At 44.4% G+C, this 14781-nt stretch overlaps 1 protein-coding gene across 2 annotated transcripts in view; it reads left to right on the top strand.

The window, feature by feature from the left end:
• SLC25A48 (solute carrier family 25 member 48) overlaps positions 1–2509 on the top strand; it is a 38634-nt gene extending 36125 nt beyond the window's left edge. For both annotated transcript variants that reach the window (XM_072957053.1, XM_015246619.3), the window contains one exon: positions 1829–2509. In XM_072957053.1, the coding sequence (XP_072813154.1) occupies positions 1829–1870 (42 nt within the window). In that variant the 3' untranslated portion in view covers positions 1871–2509. The remainder of the gene's footprint in view (positions 1–1828) is intronic.
• Positions 2510–14781: the final 12272 nt, after the last annotated feature.

The raw sequence follows: 14781 nt of genomic DNA, 5'->3' as shown, positions 1-14781 counted from the left end.
GGGCCAGACCCTACACCCAGGAGCAGGACAGGATGGAGCAGGCTGATGAGAGTGAGCCCAGGCCCAGCCCTAGACGCTGGCTTTAAATCAAATACTTTAGCTTTTTACTAAAGCATCCACATTCACAGCTTTCCTGGCTTCTGACCCTCTCTTACAAAAGGAAAAGGTTAGTAACACATTTTGCATAATTAAACATCCTGGGTGAAGAGTCATGGTATTGGGTTATGTCCAAGACAGGGAAGAAAAGTTGTCTGTTTTTTAAAGCTGTGCTCAGATACGGGCTACTTCTCCCTTTTAATAAATGAAAGTGACTTTTACAAAACATCCTGTCATAAAATCAGTGCATTTTTATTGTAGAGAAAAAAAAAAAGAAAATACAAATAAACAGAGAGAGAGAAAAAAAAGAAAAATACCTGTAATCCCATGACCTTGTTACTATTCTTCTAACTTTTTTATCCCCCAAATGGGATCCTACTTTACACATAACTCACTCCTCCCTTTGAATAGTTCAGGGCCATTTTTCCATGTCATTAAATCTTCAGCCGCAAGGTGGTTTTAATGCCAAGGCTTCACAGATCCCAGGGTAGCTGGACGCCTGCCTGAGCCATGGCACCTTGCCACTTGTGACCACCCTGGTGATTGGCAACTTCAGGAGGAAGGAAGACGTTTCTAGCAAGCCCAGTCCTGATTGTCCTGGACTTGGCCTTTGAGCAGTGACCGCCCCAGTTGGAAGCTTTTCCTTCTGAAGGTGCTCTGGAGGACAAAGAGCATAGATGCCTGCCTGCTTTCCCTCTGCTGGGATGGGGAGGGGGCTGGTGCCTCTCAGGTGGAGGAGGGGGTTCCCAGTGACTTTTCTTGAGCCTCATCTTGAACCAGCCTCACCAGGGAGTTCAACTTCCTGCTCTAACCCAAGAATACCAGGCCCCTTTAACAAGTTTGGGATCTGAATTGACCAAGTAACACTGAGATCTCGGGCGGGACATGCTCTAAGCAGCAGTACCACCCGCTCTTTGAAGACATGGCAGCCAGTGTCAGCTTCTTAGCCTAGACTGAGGACAGAGTGGGATGAGGCAATGAGAGAAATAGAGATCCCTCTGGTTCCTAAGAAGTCCTAGGATATTGTCTAGCTGCAGGTGGTGGGAATGGCATGGAATTGTTTCCAGTTGTCTGCAGGGAGCAGAATCCAGCTCAAAGCAGCTCCAGCCTCCTTCCAACCACCAGATATCGAGCTGTACCCCCGCTCCCACAAACTCCCGTGGAGGAAGAACACTCCCCTCTCATCCTTCCTTTCTCTCCCAGTTCACACATATGAGTGACCCAAGGACCATCCGAAACCCAGTAAACACCACGTAAGGTGGTTGTTTTGTGATGTGGTTAGTTTTACTGGTTCACATGGAGAAACCAGAATGAGTACGAGGAAGGTGACTTTCGGTGGTAGAAGTGGGGTCCCAGCCGCTGTGCATGGTCAGCTCGTAGGCTCGTCCGAGGCCTGTGAATTCACCTGCACCATCCCGCCCTGCCCGCCACGATCCCCTGCTCCCAGAACCTTCCTGGAGTGACACTGGTCTGCTCTCTGCCATGACCTTCAAACTTCATTGCTTGTTTTCACTTCAGGAAAACTCATTTTCAAGGCAAGAAGATACGGTTTTCTTATAATGTCTTTTATTGGACATTTACCATCATCCTAGCCCCTCCCCAGTTTGTTCTCACGGTAATACTCTGCCAAGTTTGCTTCACAAAAACAGTTTCCAGATGAATTGTTTGACCCCTAGATCTTGCTTACTGGTAACAGTTAGATGAGAGTCTTATCTTTCCTCCTTCCCCTCAGGGCCAGGATCACCTGACCAGGGCCTCCTTCCGCTACAGCTGATGCAGTGGGGAATTAACTGAAGAGAAAGAAGGTCTCCCCTCCAACCCTCAGTTATCCGTGCTCCCCTCGGAATCCCTTCTTTCCCATCTGCAAGCACTCTGTTCCTCACCTGCAGGCCAGGGCCCTGAGCTGCTGCCTGGGGCCGACCGTGGAGCCATCACCATCTGTGTCAGATCCTCACTGGCCCCTGGTAACAAGCGGGAGGAAATAGACCCTGCACCTGCGACTGCTGTAAACTCACTGGAGATTCACGGAGGAGCCGATGTTGTCTCTTGAGTTTCCATATAAAAACATTTCTGTATCAGATGCTTCTGCCTGCTTCCAGGAGACTGGCCACCCTCGTTCTTCCCTCTGTTAGACCCTCGTAGATGTCACCAGCCCAGAGAAGAGCCCACTGCATGCAGGTGAGAGGAACTCAGGGTGGCATCCTCACTTCTTTATTCCCAGCTGCCTAAGGTGGGCAGGGAGGGCACAGTGGTTGAAAAGGACAGCAGAAGGCGAGGAAGCCTTGTAGATTTCCCTGCCCAAACGGTGGCACCAGCTGGTACAGCGCCTCTAGGGTGGCAGCATTGAGCGCAGGTCGGGTGGGCGCTCCCTGGGCCTTATTTTCACGTGGAGAGCAAAACAGAACAAAACCTCTGTCCGTGGTCTGATTTCCTTTATGATGTCATTCATCTCAGTTTTACTTCTCATTGGAACCCCGTGGGGAAGTGGTTGTTCTGTGGTTCTGCAGTACGTGCCCATGACGTCACTCCCACAGCAAATGCCCCTAATCAGTCATACAGCCCTTTCCCACTGAGCTGAATGCAGCTTCAGAATCCTTCTCAACACAGTGCCCTGGGACACCACCAGCAGCCAGTCTGATGAATCCCTTTGCCATTCTTGGCTTGGATCCTTGTTGGGAAATATCCTTAGATTCCTCCTACCCTTTTTTCCCTCCTTAAAAGGGTCTTCCCTAATTTCTCCACTGCCTCCCACCCTCTTTGAGTGATTTGGAACGTGTCTCTGAAAAGCCCCCACCCCAGCAGACCTGGCACCAAGACAAAGCATGGCTCTGGCACAAAACTGAAAGCATTCAGTCTCCTCAGTTCATCCTGTTACTGTAGCCAAGGGTTCCCTCCTTGCAATGCAGCCCTCAGTACGGTCTCTTTCCCCTTTCCTGCCCCGGCACCGTGGGGTCCCCAGGCAGCTCTGCAGGCTGCCGTCTAAACGCCCCATCCCACCTGCATCTTCCTTTGGTCATCAGACATTTCTGAGCGTTCACTCTGTGCAGACGCTGTCTGTGGTGTTGGGGACAGCCATGGGGGTCCCCTGTGGTTCTTCCATTCTGGGGTATTAGAGACGGTTCTGCTGACAGGAGAGACAGGTCCATATGCGTTGCTGGGTAAGGCACTGTGGATACTGGTGAAGAGATGCTGACTGACATCTAGTCCTACCCGGGTGAACCCAGGTGAACCTGAAGTCTTCTCCATGACACACTCCTGAACAGGTTTCTTAAGCCCTCCTCCACTAGACCATTTCCTGGTGCTGGTCCTGGTTGCCTGTTTGTTTGTAGGTAGTGCTATATTCGCAAGGCTGGCTGGGGTCTCCTGCCGGATGCTCCTGAGGAGGGTGGACCCAGCAACAAACATCCCCCCCCAGGTTCTCTTCTGGGCTCCTCTCGGTGATGGAAAGAGCTAAGTGGAAATGGAAATACTGTGTTGGCAGTATGTTAAGTGGGAAAATGAAGTGGCAGAATAGTATGTGTGAAGTTACTCATTAAAAAATATATATGTATTTTATATAAGTATATTCTAAATATGCATAATTATATAGATATTGAAAAGAATCTAGAAGGGTGCACACCAATCTTAGTTGTGGCTATTTGGGGAATATGAGATTGGGGAAAATCTTTCAGTTTCGACTTTGATGTTGATGGTGATTTCTCTGTGTACCACTATAGTGCTTCAGTTCTTACAGTGAGCATATATGGCTTTTATAATTTTTAAAAATGCAAGCACAGCTTCTGTGCTGAGAACTTGTTTCTCAGGCTCCTGCTGGCTCTGCTGCACTGGCCAACCTCAACCAGGCTCTGAGTAACAGCCCTTCCTCTGCACACCCTGCCCTGCCACCCCCCACCCCGTGCTGATTGTACACACCCTGCAGCACACTTTCTACACACATACACACACACACACACGCACACACACACACACACACACGAACACCTGGGCTGGAAAAGGATGCAACTCAATCTTAAAGAAGGCACTGGACCCTGACCCAGATAAAGCTCGTGTGGTAACCAGTATTGGGAGGCGCCAGCCAGCAACAGCCCCTCTTCCTCTTAGATTCTCCTGCTGGAGGTTATCTTGTGGAATACTTGGGGCCAGCAGTGTGCGGATTTTTCTTAATCCACACATCATAGCCTTTCTTTCATTCGACCAAAAACACATGTGTTGACTTTGACTCAACTGTGCCCAGGGCTTGTGTGAGGTGCTGGGTGACCACGGCAGAGACCCTGCCCTTGGGGAGCTTAGCACAGGCATCGACTCTGTATCAGCGTCAGGAATGTCTTTACAAATGGAAGTCCACTTTTAAGAAAGGCCAGAGACAGAAAAGAATTCCACACAAAGCACAAATTTTGGTGTCAGCATCCTGCGCTTGAGGAACTTCAGACGTGCCCTTTTACCTTATTGGAGACGGTGAAAAGAACACCAGTAACCATTATGCTACAAAAGAGGTTCTCCACACTGGTCCTTTAAATGTTGGAGGGCCTCAAGGAGCTTTTGTTTATATAGATTATAACATTTACAGAAATTAAAACTGAGAATTTAAAAAATATTTGTTAATTTATAATAAGTCTATTATGTTAAATAATAGCATATTTTAATGAAAATAATTATTTTTTCCAAATAAAACTAAGTAATGAGAAGAGTTGTACTGTTTTACCGTTTTGCAAATCTCCCAGTGTCCGGTTTAAACAGATGACTGTTGGATTCTGTATTTGCTTCTGCTTTCAATCTGTTGTGATATCACTTGCCATGTAGTTTTTGGGAAACTCCATTTTACATTTGTGAGAAAATGAGAGTGAAAAGGGCAGATAACATCTTAGTGTCATATGAAAATAGTTTTGACCCCAGGGATCCCCTTGAGAACTGATCTAAAAAAACCAGTCACCTAAAGGGTCTCATGGTTGATAAACTGTGGAATCGCCGCTAGATGGCAGCAGAGATCAGCTAAACGCACAGCAAGTCCCGGTTTCTGGTGACCTTTGCCCAGTGGTGAGAACATCTGAGCCCTGTGACACTTCTCTTCCTGTTTTCTGGGTCTCACTCCTCTCTGTTGTTGTCGTTGTCCTTTTACTTCCCTTTGGTGGAATAAACTTCAGTCTAGGGAGACCTTCGCCTTGGATTTGAGTTCCTTGCGTTCCAATATTACCTGCGTGATCTTGGCAAGATTTGGCCCCTCAGGGCCTCAGTTTCCTCATCTGTAAAATAGCCACACTGAGTGGGCCTTCCTTACTTACCTTACAGGGCTTCAGGAAGAATCTAGTGCTAAAGTGGTTTTGTAAACTGAAGCGTAAAACATAGGGGTTAGAGGAAGGTGAGGGGGCACTAAGTGAGTGCTCTTGTTTCTGGTTTCAGCCTGTTTCTGGTTTCAGCCTGCGTTCCCCCAAGTCTGGGTTGTTAGCATTTTTCAGGAGGTGACACAGGGTAGCTGCAGCAGTGGTCCCTGGACCTTGTCTCTGCCTGGAAAACACTGACTGCTGGAGATGCTTGGCTCCTAGGTCTTTGGATTTGCAAGTGGACATCTGACATGCATGCTTGGGTTGGGTGGATGCAGACCCTAAACTGACCTTTGTGATGCCCAGGATGTCTGATGAGTCATTGATTCAAATCCTCCAGGGTTCTGACTCCCATTGCACCTCTCTAACAAGCTGACCTCAAACAAGATTCCAGGAAACATCTGGTCCAGCAGAGTAGCCAGCCCATGAGCACCTTGGAGCCAGAAAAACCAGCCAGAAGATGTCTGCTTCCCACCTCTGGCTGAGGGTGGGGAGGGGCCAGTGTGCTCTGGGCTCAGTCACCCCTGCCAGTGACAAGACACACCCCCAGCTGCTTATGCCTCCTGCCTCCCAGCAGCACAGACCAGGTCTCTCCCTCCACATCTGTAGGTTATGAAGATGCCACTGCATCTTACTCGCCAGTGTGCTGAGCTGAGTACCTGGCGCTAATTCCATACTTCACTGGTGTTTGCCCATTGATTCAGCCACATCTTAGGTGTGCAAAAGGTAAAAGAAGCTTTTCTTTTTTTTAATTAAGTTTAGTTTTTTCCAAGCCTCTATTCTATCTGATGGCAGAAAAAGTAATTTTGCCCTTTCAGATGTAAAACTCAGAAATTCCAAGTTAAATGCAGTTAGTTCAGGATTTTCTCCTCTTCCCTTTCCTGGGGTGACTTAGAGTTCAGGATTTTCTCCTTCTCTTCCCTTTCCTGGGGTGACTTAGGTGCTTGGGGTTTGGAGTATAGGGAGAGGCTCTGGCTCTCAGGAGATGCTCCATCCTGGGCTGGAGTTCTTCCTGTCTGTTCCCAGGGCATGGCCTTCTCTGCAGGTGGCTTCTGTGGGAGCATCTTCTTTCCCATTTGGTCCTGATGACTTGGTCCCTGCATGCCATATCTGCCAGCCCCGAGGCCTTCTGGCCTTGACGTGCTCCGTGACACGTCCACACCCCTCTTTGTCCTGTGGGAAAAGCCTTGGCTTCCCCAGTGGAACGACTCAGGGGCCTGAGACAGGCCCACCTTCCTGGGGCTCCCTGTCCACACTGTGTATTGAGTGGCAGGAGGCAATTTCTCTTCAGATTGTCATCTCCAGGGCACACAGGAGATTTGGCTTAGGAACCTCTCTTCTCAGGTGCTCAGCCCTCCCTGGAGTTCTGCCACCACCCCTGGAAGCTCAGCTGGAGGCCGGGCACTCACCAGTGTCTGCTACCATCTCTCTTCTCTAACTTCCTTCCACAGTCTGTAGAGTTGTCACTTCCTCCCCCTAGAGCTGGGAGCTTTACCTTTGGAAATTCATAAGCCAAGAATTAATGTCTGTTAGTAATGTCTGTATGTAAAGAACAATCACCTCAGTCGATGCAGAAAAACAAACTCCAGTACTTGTTCGCAATAAAAACACTTAACAAACTTAGAACAGAAGGGAGCTTCCTCAGCCTGATAAAGGACATCTATAAAAAGTCGACAGCCAACATCAAACTTTTGGTGAAAGGTTAGATTCACTACTACTAAGACTGGAGCAAGACTCTGCATCTTCCATCCAACATTGTTCTGGAGGTTATACCCTGGGCAGTTTGGCGAGAAAATGGAATATAAGGCATCCGAATTGGAGAAGAACTGAACTTCTATTTACAGATGATATTATCTTACTTATAGAAAATCCTAAGGAATCCACTGAAAACCTAGTAGAACCAATAAACAAGTTCAGCAAGGTTTCAGATTATAAGATCAACCTACAAAAAATCAATGTATTTCTACACCCTAGCAATGAACATTCCAAAAATAAAATTAAGAAAATAATTCTATTTATAATAGTATTTGAGAAATGAAATATTCAGGCACATTTTAATAAAAGAAGTGCAAGATTTTTACACTGAAAACTACAAAACCTTGTTGAAAGAAATTTTAAAAGATCTAAATAAGTAGATCTTCTATGTCATGGATCAGAAGAGTAAATATTGTTAACATAGCATTACTTCCCAAATTGACCTACAGATTGAATTCAATCCTTCTCAAAATCCCACCTAGCTTTTTTTTTTTGCAGAAATTAAAAAAAAAAAAACAAACTAATCCTAAAATTCATATGGAAATGCGAAGGACCCAGAATAGCCAAAACAATTTTGATAAAGAAGAATAAAGTTGGAGGGCTCAAACTTCCCTACTACAAGTTTACAGACAGCACAGTGCTGACATAAGGGTAGACTTGTAGATCAATGGGATAAAGTTGAAAGTCCAGAAATCCTTACATTTATGGTCAATTGGTTTTTGACATGGATGCCAAGGTAATTCAATACAGAAAGAATGGTCTTTTCAACAAAGTTGTTGGGACAATTGGATATGCACATTCCAGAAGGATGAAGCTGGAACCTTATCGCACACCATATATGAAAATTAACCAAGGATGGATCATAGACCTGGATGTAAGAGGTAAAACTGTAAACCTCATAGAAGGAGACATAGAAGTAAGTCTTTGTGACCTTGGGTCAGGCAAATATTTCTTAGAATACCAAAAGCGTAAGTGACAAAATAGAAAATAATCAGTTTGACTATGATGTAAAACTTTTTCCCTAAAGACTCCACACAGAAATTACTAGAGCTGATAAATAAATTCAGCAAGGTAGGAGGATACAAGCTTAACATTCAGAAATATGGTGCATTTCTTTACACTAACAATGAAATATCAGAAAAGGAAAGTAAGAAAACAAAGTAAAAAAAAAAAAAAACTCTTTTAAAAGCACATAAAAAAAAAACCCCAAAAAACTTAGGAATAAGCCTTACTAAGAAGGTGAAAGACTTAAATGCAGTGAACTATAAAACATTTATTAAGGAAACAAAATGACTTAAAGAAATGAAACAATAGCCCATGCTCTTGGACTGGAAAAATCAACACTGGTAAACTGGCCATACTCCCGAAAGCAATCTATAGGTTTAATGCAATCCCTATCAAATTACCCAGGACATTTTTCACACAAATAGAACAAATAATCCTAAAATTTATATAGAATCACAAAAGACCCAGGATCACCAAAGCAATACTGAAGAAAAAGAACAAAGCTGGAGGAATAACCCTCCCAGACTTCAGACAATACTGCAGAGCTACAGTAATCAAAACAGTGTGGTATTGGCACAAAAATCAGACATATGGATCAATGAAACAGAATAGAAAGCCCAGAAATAAACCCATACAGTTACAGTCGATTAATCTTTAATATAGGAGGTAAGAATATACAATGGAGAAAAGAAAGTATCTTCAGGAAGTTGTGTTGGGAAAGCTGGACAGCCACATGTAAATCAGCAAAGTGAGAACACTCCCTCACACCACGCACAAAGATAAACTCAGAATGGCTTAAAGACTTAAACATAAGAGAAGACAATATATACCTTTTTAGAAGAAAACATAGGCAAAACATTCTCTGGCATAAATCTTAGCAATGTTCTCCTAGGGCAGTCTACCTAGGCAATAGACATAAGAGCAAAAATAAACAAATGGGACCTAATTAAACTTATAAACTTTTGCACAGCAAAGGAAACTATAAACAAAACAGAAAGACAGCCTACAGAATGGGAGAAAATATTTGCAAATGATGCGACTGACAAGGGCTTAATTTCCAGGATATGCAAACAGCTTATACAACTCAGTAAAAAAAAAAAAGAAAAAACCCAATCCAAAAATGGCCAGAAGACCTAAACAAGCATTTCTCCAGTGAAGATGTACAAATGGCCAATACGCACATGGGAAAATGCTCAGTGTCGCTAATTATCAGAGAAATGCAAATCAAAACTACAATGAGGTACCTATCACCTCCTACCAGTCAGAATGCCCATCATTAAAAAAGTCCACACTGGATAAAGAAGTTGTGGTATATTTATACAATGGAATACTATTCAGCCATAAAAACCGACAACATAACACCATTTGCAGCAACATGGATGTTACTGGAGAATGTCATTCTAAGTGAAGTAAACCAGAAAGAGAAAGAAAAATACTGTATGAGATTGCTCATATGCAGAATCTAAAAAAAAAATACATAAATACAAAACAGAAACAGACTCATAGACATAGAATACAAACTTGTGGTTGCCAGGGGGACCAGGGGTGGGGACTGGGATTTCAAAATGTAGAACAGATAAACAAGATTGTACTGTGTAGCATAGGGAAATATATATAGGATCTTGTGGTGGCTCACAGCGAAAGAGAATGTGACAATGAATGTACGTATGTTCATGTATAACTGAAAAATTGTGCTCTACACTGGCATTTGACACAATATTGTAAAATGACTATAGCTCAAAAAAAAAAAAGGTTTAAAAGAAAGAAAAAAAAAGTCCACAAAGGATAAATGCTGGAGAGGGTGTGGAGAAAAGGCAACCCTCCTACACTGCTGGTGGGAATGCAGTTTAGTGCAGCCACTGTGGAAAATAGTATGGAGATTCCTTAAAAAACTAAAAACAGATTTACCATGTGACCCAGCAATCCCACTCCTGGGCATATATCCAGAGGAAACCCTAATTTGAAAAGATATGTGCACCCCAATGTTTATAGCAGCACTATTTACAATAGCCAAGATATGGAAGCAATCTATATGTCCATTGACAGTTGACTGGATAAAGAAGTTGTGGTATATTTATACAATAGACTATTACTCAGCCATAAAAAACAATAAAATAATGCTATTTGTAGCAACATGGATGGACCTGAAGATTGTCATACCAAGTGAAGTAAGTCGGAAAGAGAAAGAAAAATACCATATATCACTTATATGTGGAATCTAAAAAAATGATACAAATGAATTTATTTACAAAACAAAACCAGACTCACAACATAGAAAACAAACTTTTGGTTACTAGAGGGGAAGATGGGTGGAGGGATAATGTGGGAGTTCAGGATTAGCAGATACTAACTACTATATATAAAATAAGTAAACAACAAGTTTCTTCTGTATAGCACAGAGAACTATCTTCAATATCTTGTAGTAATCTGTAATGAAAAAGAATATGAAAAGGAACATATATGTATATAACTGAGTCACTATGCTGTACACCAGAAGTTGATACAACATTGTAAACCTGCTATACTTTTAATTAAAAAAAAATCAGAAAACTTTTGTGTTACCAATACCATGGGGAAAAGAAAAAAGACAACCCATAAAATGGGAGAAAATCTTTGCAAATCCTGTATCAGGTAAGGAATTTTTATCCAGAAGATACAAAGAACTCTTACAACTCAACTATAAAAAGGAAAATAACTCAATTTTAAAATGGGCAAAGGATTTGATTAGATATTCTCCAGAGAAGATACACAAGTGGCCAGTGAGCACTGGAGAAGATGCATCACTAGTTATCAGGGAAATGCCCATCGAAGCTACAACCAGATACCACCTTACACCCACTGGGATGGCTATAATCAAAAAGACAGATAATAACAAGTGATGAAAATGAAGTGGAGAAATTGGAACCCTCATACATTGCTGGGGGAAAGTGTAAAATGGTGCAGCTGCTTTGGAACCTAGTTTGGTGGTTCCTCAAAAGTTAAACACAGCATTGCCATATGACCCAGCAATTCCACTCCCAGGTGTATACCAGAGAGAAATGAAACATAATCTCACAAAAAACCTGTACATGAATGTTCATAGCAGCATTATTCATCATAGCCAAAAGTGGGATCAACACAAATGTCTATCAGCTGATGAATGGATAAATAAAATAAAATACTGATCCATGCAGTGGAATATTATTTGGCTGTAAAAATAAATGAAGTACTGATACATGCTATGATGTAATGAACCTTGAAAGTATATGCTAAATCAAAGAAGCCAGTCCCAAAAGAACACTTAGGATATGATTCCACTTATAGGAAAAATCCAGAAGATGCAAATTTATAGAGGCCAAAAGTAGATTATTACTTTTTGGCTAGGGGAAGGGAGGACAGGGAATGGTGTTGTGTGCAGGACTTTTTCCATTTTCTTTCAGAAAATGTTCTGAAATCAGATCGTGGTGATGGTTGCACAGCCCTGTGAATATACTGAAAACCACTGAGTTGTATGCTTACGGTGGGTGAATGGTCTTGGCGTTTCTGCTGAGCGTTCCCTCTCCAGAGGAAGGGAGGTGTTGGTCTGGGATGAAGGAGAAGGGGAGCAGGAAGAGGGGGAATTGCAGGGCTGGACTTCACAGTATCCTCCTGCCTCAAATTGGATAGACAGGCAGAGAGACAGGCAGATGGATGTGGACTGGCCAACTTTAAGGCCGGAAGTATCTGGGCTTGGTTTTGGCCAGCAGCGATGTGCCCTGGTCTGGAATCTCCTGGAAACAACTCTACCCAGGGCTTGGCAACCTGCATGAGGCAGCTGGCTGTGTTGAGAGCTGCCACCCTCCTGTGGGTCAGATTTAAGGATGTAGCTGTAGAGTCGTTTCTCTGAGTTGGCTTAACCATTTGTGAGCAGGGTGCACCAGCTCTCTGGGCATCAGTTTCCTCGTCTGTGCACTGAGCATAATTGTGTACAATAATTCCACACTTGCCTCATGGGCTTCTTGTGAAGATCCAGCATGATTCTGCACAAAACATGCTTAACAGAGTGCCTGATACATAGTAAACACTCAATAAGTGTTAGACCTTCTTCTCTTTTCTCGAAGGTGTCTTCACATAAACCTCAACTTCCCTGGCACCGGAAGGCGAGTAATGACTGTGCACCTTCCCACCACCCTGAGAGTCTTGGTTTGAGCTGGCCACAGGGTGCATGCTGTGGGGGATGCTACTTTTGCAGAAAAGCTGAGGGAAACCACCAGGCTCTGCTGGTGAATAAGCTGTAACAGTGGGTCGAGGCTTATCTCTCCACGCATCTTCTCAGGCAGCTGACTGTCTCCAGATTGTGTTCTGAAACCATCGCTAACCACCAACATCTGTCCTTGCTGTGATCCCCATGTGGGGTGAGCGTGGCTGAGGGGGCGGCTTCGGATGCTGTAGGCTGTCAGCCACGTGGTGTAAGGCAACAGCTCCGTGTTGGAGGCCAGTCATTCAGAAAACCCAGGTGGAGGACAGGAGAGGAGAAGGTGTGCTGCCGTGACTTAAGATGTCATGTGGTGGGCCGTCTGGGGAACCACAGAAGCCTCTGTCCCTCCTGGAGATGCCCAGCACAGCCCACAGAGACCCCTGGGAGACAGAGCGAGCCCCTCTTCTTGTAAGTGGGGCCAGGGCTAAAGAAACGCCCACGAATCCCTTATCTCAATTCTGAAACTCACACAGCTCTGAAAGCCCAAAATTTGGTGAGACTCATTTGGCTGCCAAACCTGACTACCTTGTGAGATTGCTCCTGCGTTTTGTTGCAGAATATTAATGTGTTTAATTATGGAATCCTGCCCCAGGCCCTGCTGTGGATGTTGTGTAATATATGGCATATGAACGGTGTGTTCTCTTTCCAAAAGGCTGAGCAGTTTGAATTCTGAAAACTCTCTAGCCCCCAGGTTTGGGGATAAAGGAGTGTTGACATGTATTGTCATAAATCTATTTTACTGTCAGGTTGTAGTCAGAGGAAACACAACGCACACACTTGATATACACAGAATGAGAAAAGAGCAGACTGGGAAGGGCGAAGACTTTGGAATCAGAGACAGCTGGGGTTGGATCTCTAACGCTCACCAGCTGTGGGGCCTTAGAAAGGTCATTTAACCTTTCTGAGCCTTCATTTCCTTATCTGTAAAACAGAGATAATAATACCAACCTCCCACAGTTTATTAGGGGATTAAATGAGATAAAGTAGGCTTAGTACCTACAGAGTAAGGGCTGAATAATTGCAGGATTAATATTAATAAATAATAATAGATATATTATTTGATAGACATTTTTCTCAGCGCCTTGTCCGGAGAAATCCACAGACGAGGGAGGGAGCTGGTACCACAGCCTGGCCCAGATGCTCAGCGCACTGTGCAGGGCCGGCCTCCAGCCCCGGGAACTGTCCGTGAAGAGGGAGGGCACTGAGGACACTTAGTGGTCAGACTTCGCGTCTCAGAAAATAGTATAGAAACGTTAATAGCTGGAGCAGGGATTCTCATACCCACTGTTACTGGAGATCCCGAGAAGACCTCCCGCGACAGGACCTACGCCCCACCCTCACCCGCCTGCCACGTGATGTTTTCACTTCTCTTGGGAAGCAGGTGGGTCAGCAGACTGTGACTGTTTGTCTGAAGGTCTGTGCCCCCTGCACAATGCCTGATGGACTCCAGCACTGAGGAAGGATGTTTAAACCAGTGGTCCCCTTCTGAAGCCTCTGGACCCAGACATCCCACTTGTGATCCTTTGATACACATGTCACTGTAAATTGTCACTGAGCATCTTGTCTCTTTCTCTCCACACTAAGACTAAAAAATTACGGCCAGATGTCTCCATGGGCCCACCATTTCTGCACCCAAGAAGTTAATAAAACACTCCCCTGACTTGGATCCCCTTTGCTAAAACCTCTTCACCTCCCTATGCAGGAGGATCTTGGCTGCAGCCCGAGGGTGAAACTCGTGCCTCTGCCATCCAGGTACTGCGCTGCCCAGGTCATCACAGAACCTCACCTCTGGCCAAGGGCTGTTTGCTGCACAGGTCACATCAGACATTGCTTGACATTGTAATTCATAGAAGATAAACTGAGCAAATCCCTTTGAGGAATCTGGTCTCTTGGTGCTCTGAACTTTGTGTATTATTGAGATCAAAAGTACCAAAGGATGTTCTAGCTTCATAGGGAGGAAAAGCAATTTTAGTTTTACCAGTACCTAGGAAAAGACCATCCTTGGTAAATTCCTCTAAGCTTTTCCCAAGCTGCCAAGCTTTCAAGTAGGGAGAGGGCCATTCTGATCGTCAGATGTCCCTGACCCCAAGACTGTCACCTTAACTCTGCCTCCACCCTACTCATCACACAGAGCCAGGGAGGCCAAGCAGGATGGTTGCTGGGAGGCTGCTCAGTCAATATTTATAGAGCACCTAGACTGGTACAGGAATGGTGTAGGCCCAGGATAGGCATTTGGTTCACAACAGGGAACAAAACAAAGTTCTCTGCCCTCAGGGAGCTGGTATTTGAGCAGGGAGAAACAGTAAACAACAAACATGATAAATTAATAAGTGGAAGGGCATCTAAGAAGGTGACAAGTACTGTGGAACAGAAGCCAGAATCAGGAATACT

This window comes from Vicugna pacos, chromosome 3 (genome assembly GCF_048564905.1).
Source record: "Vicugna pacos chromosome 3, VicPac4, whole genome shotgun sequence".
Lineage (NCBI taxonomy): Eukaryota > Metazoa > Chordata > Mammalia > Artiodactyla > Camelidae > Vicugna > Vicugna pacos.
The sequence above is the reverse complement of the archived record's forward strand: the minus strand, read 5'-3'. Positions and strand labels throughout refer to the sequence as shown.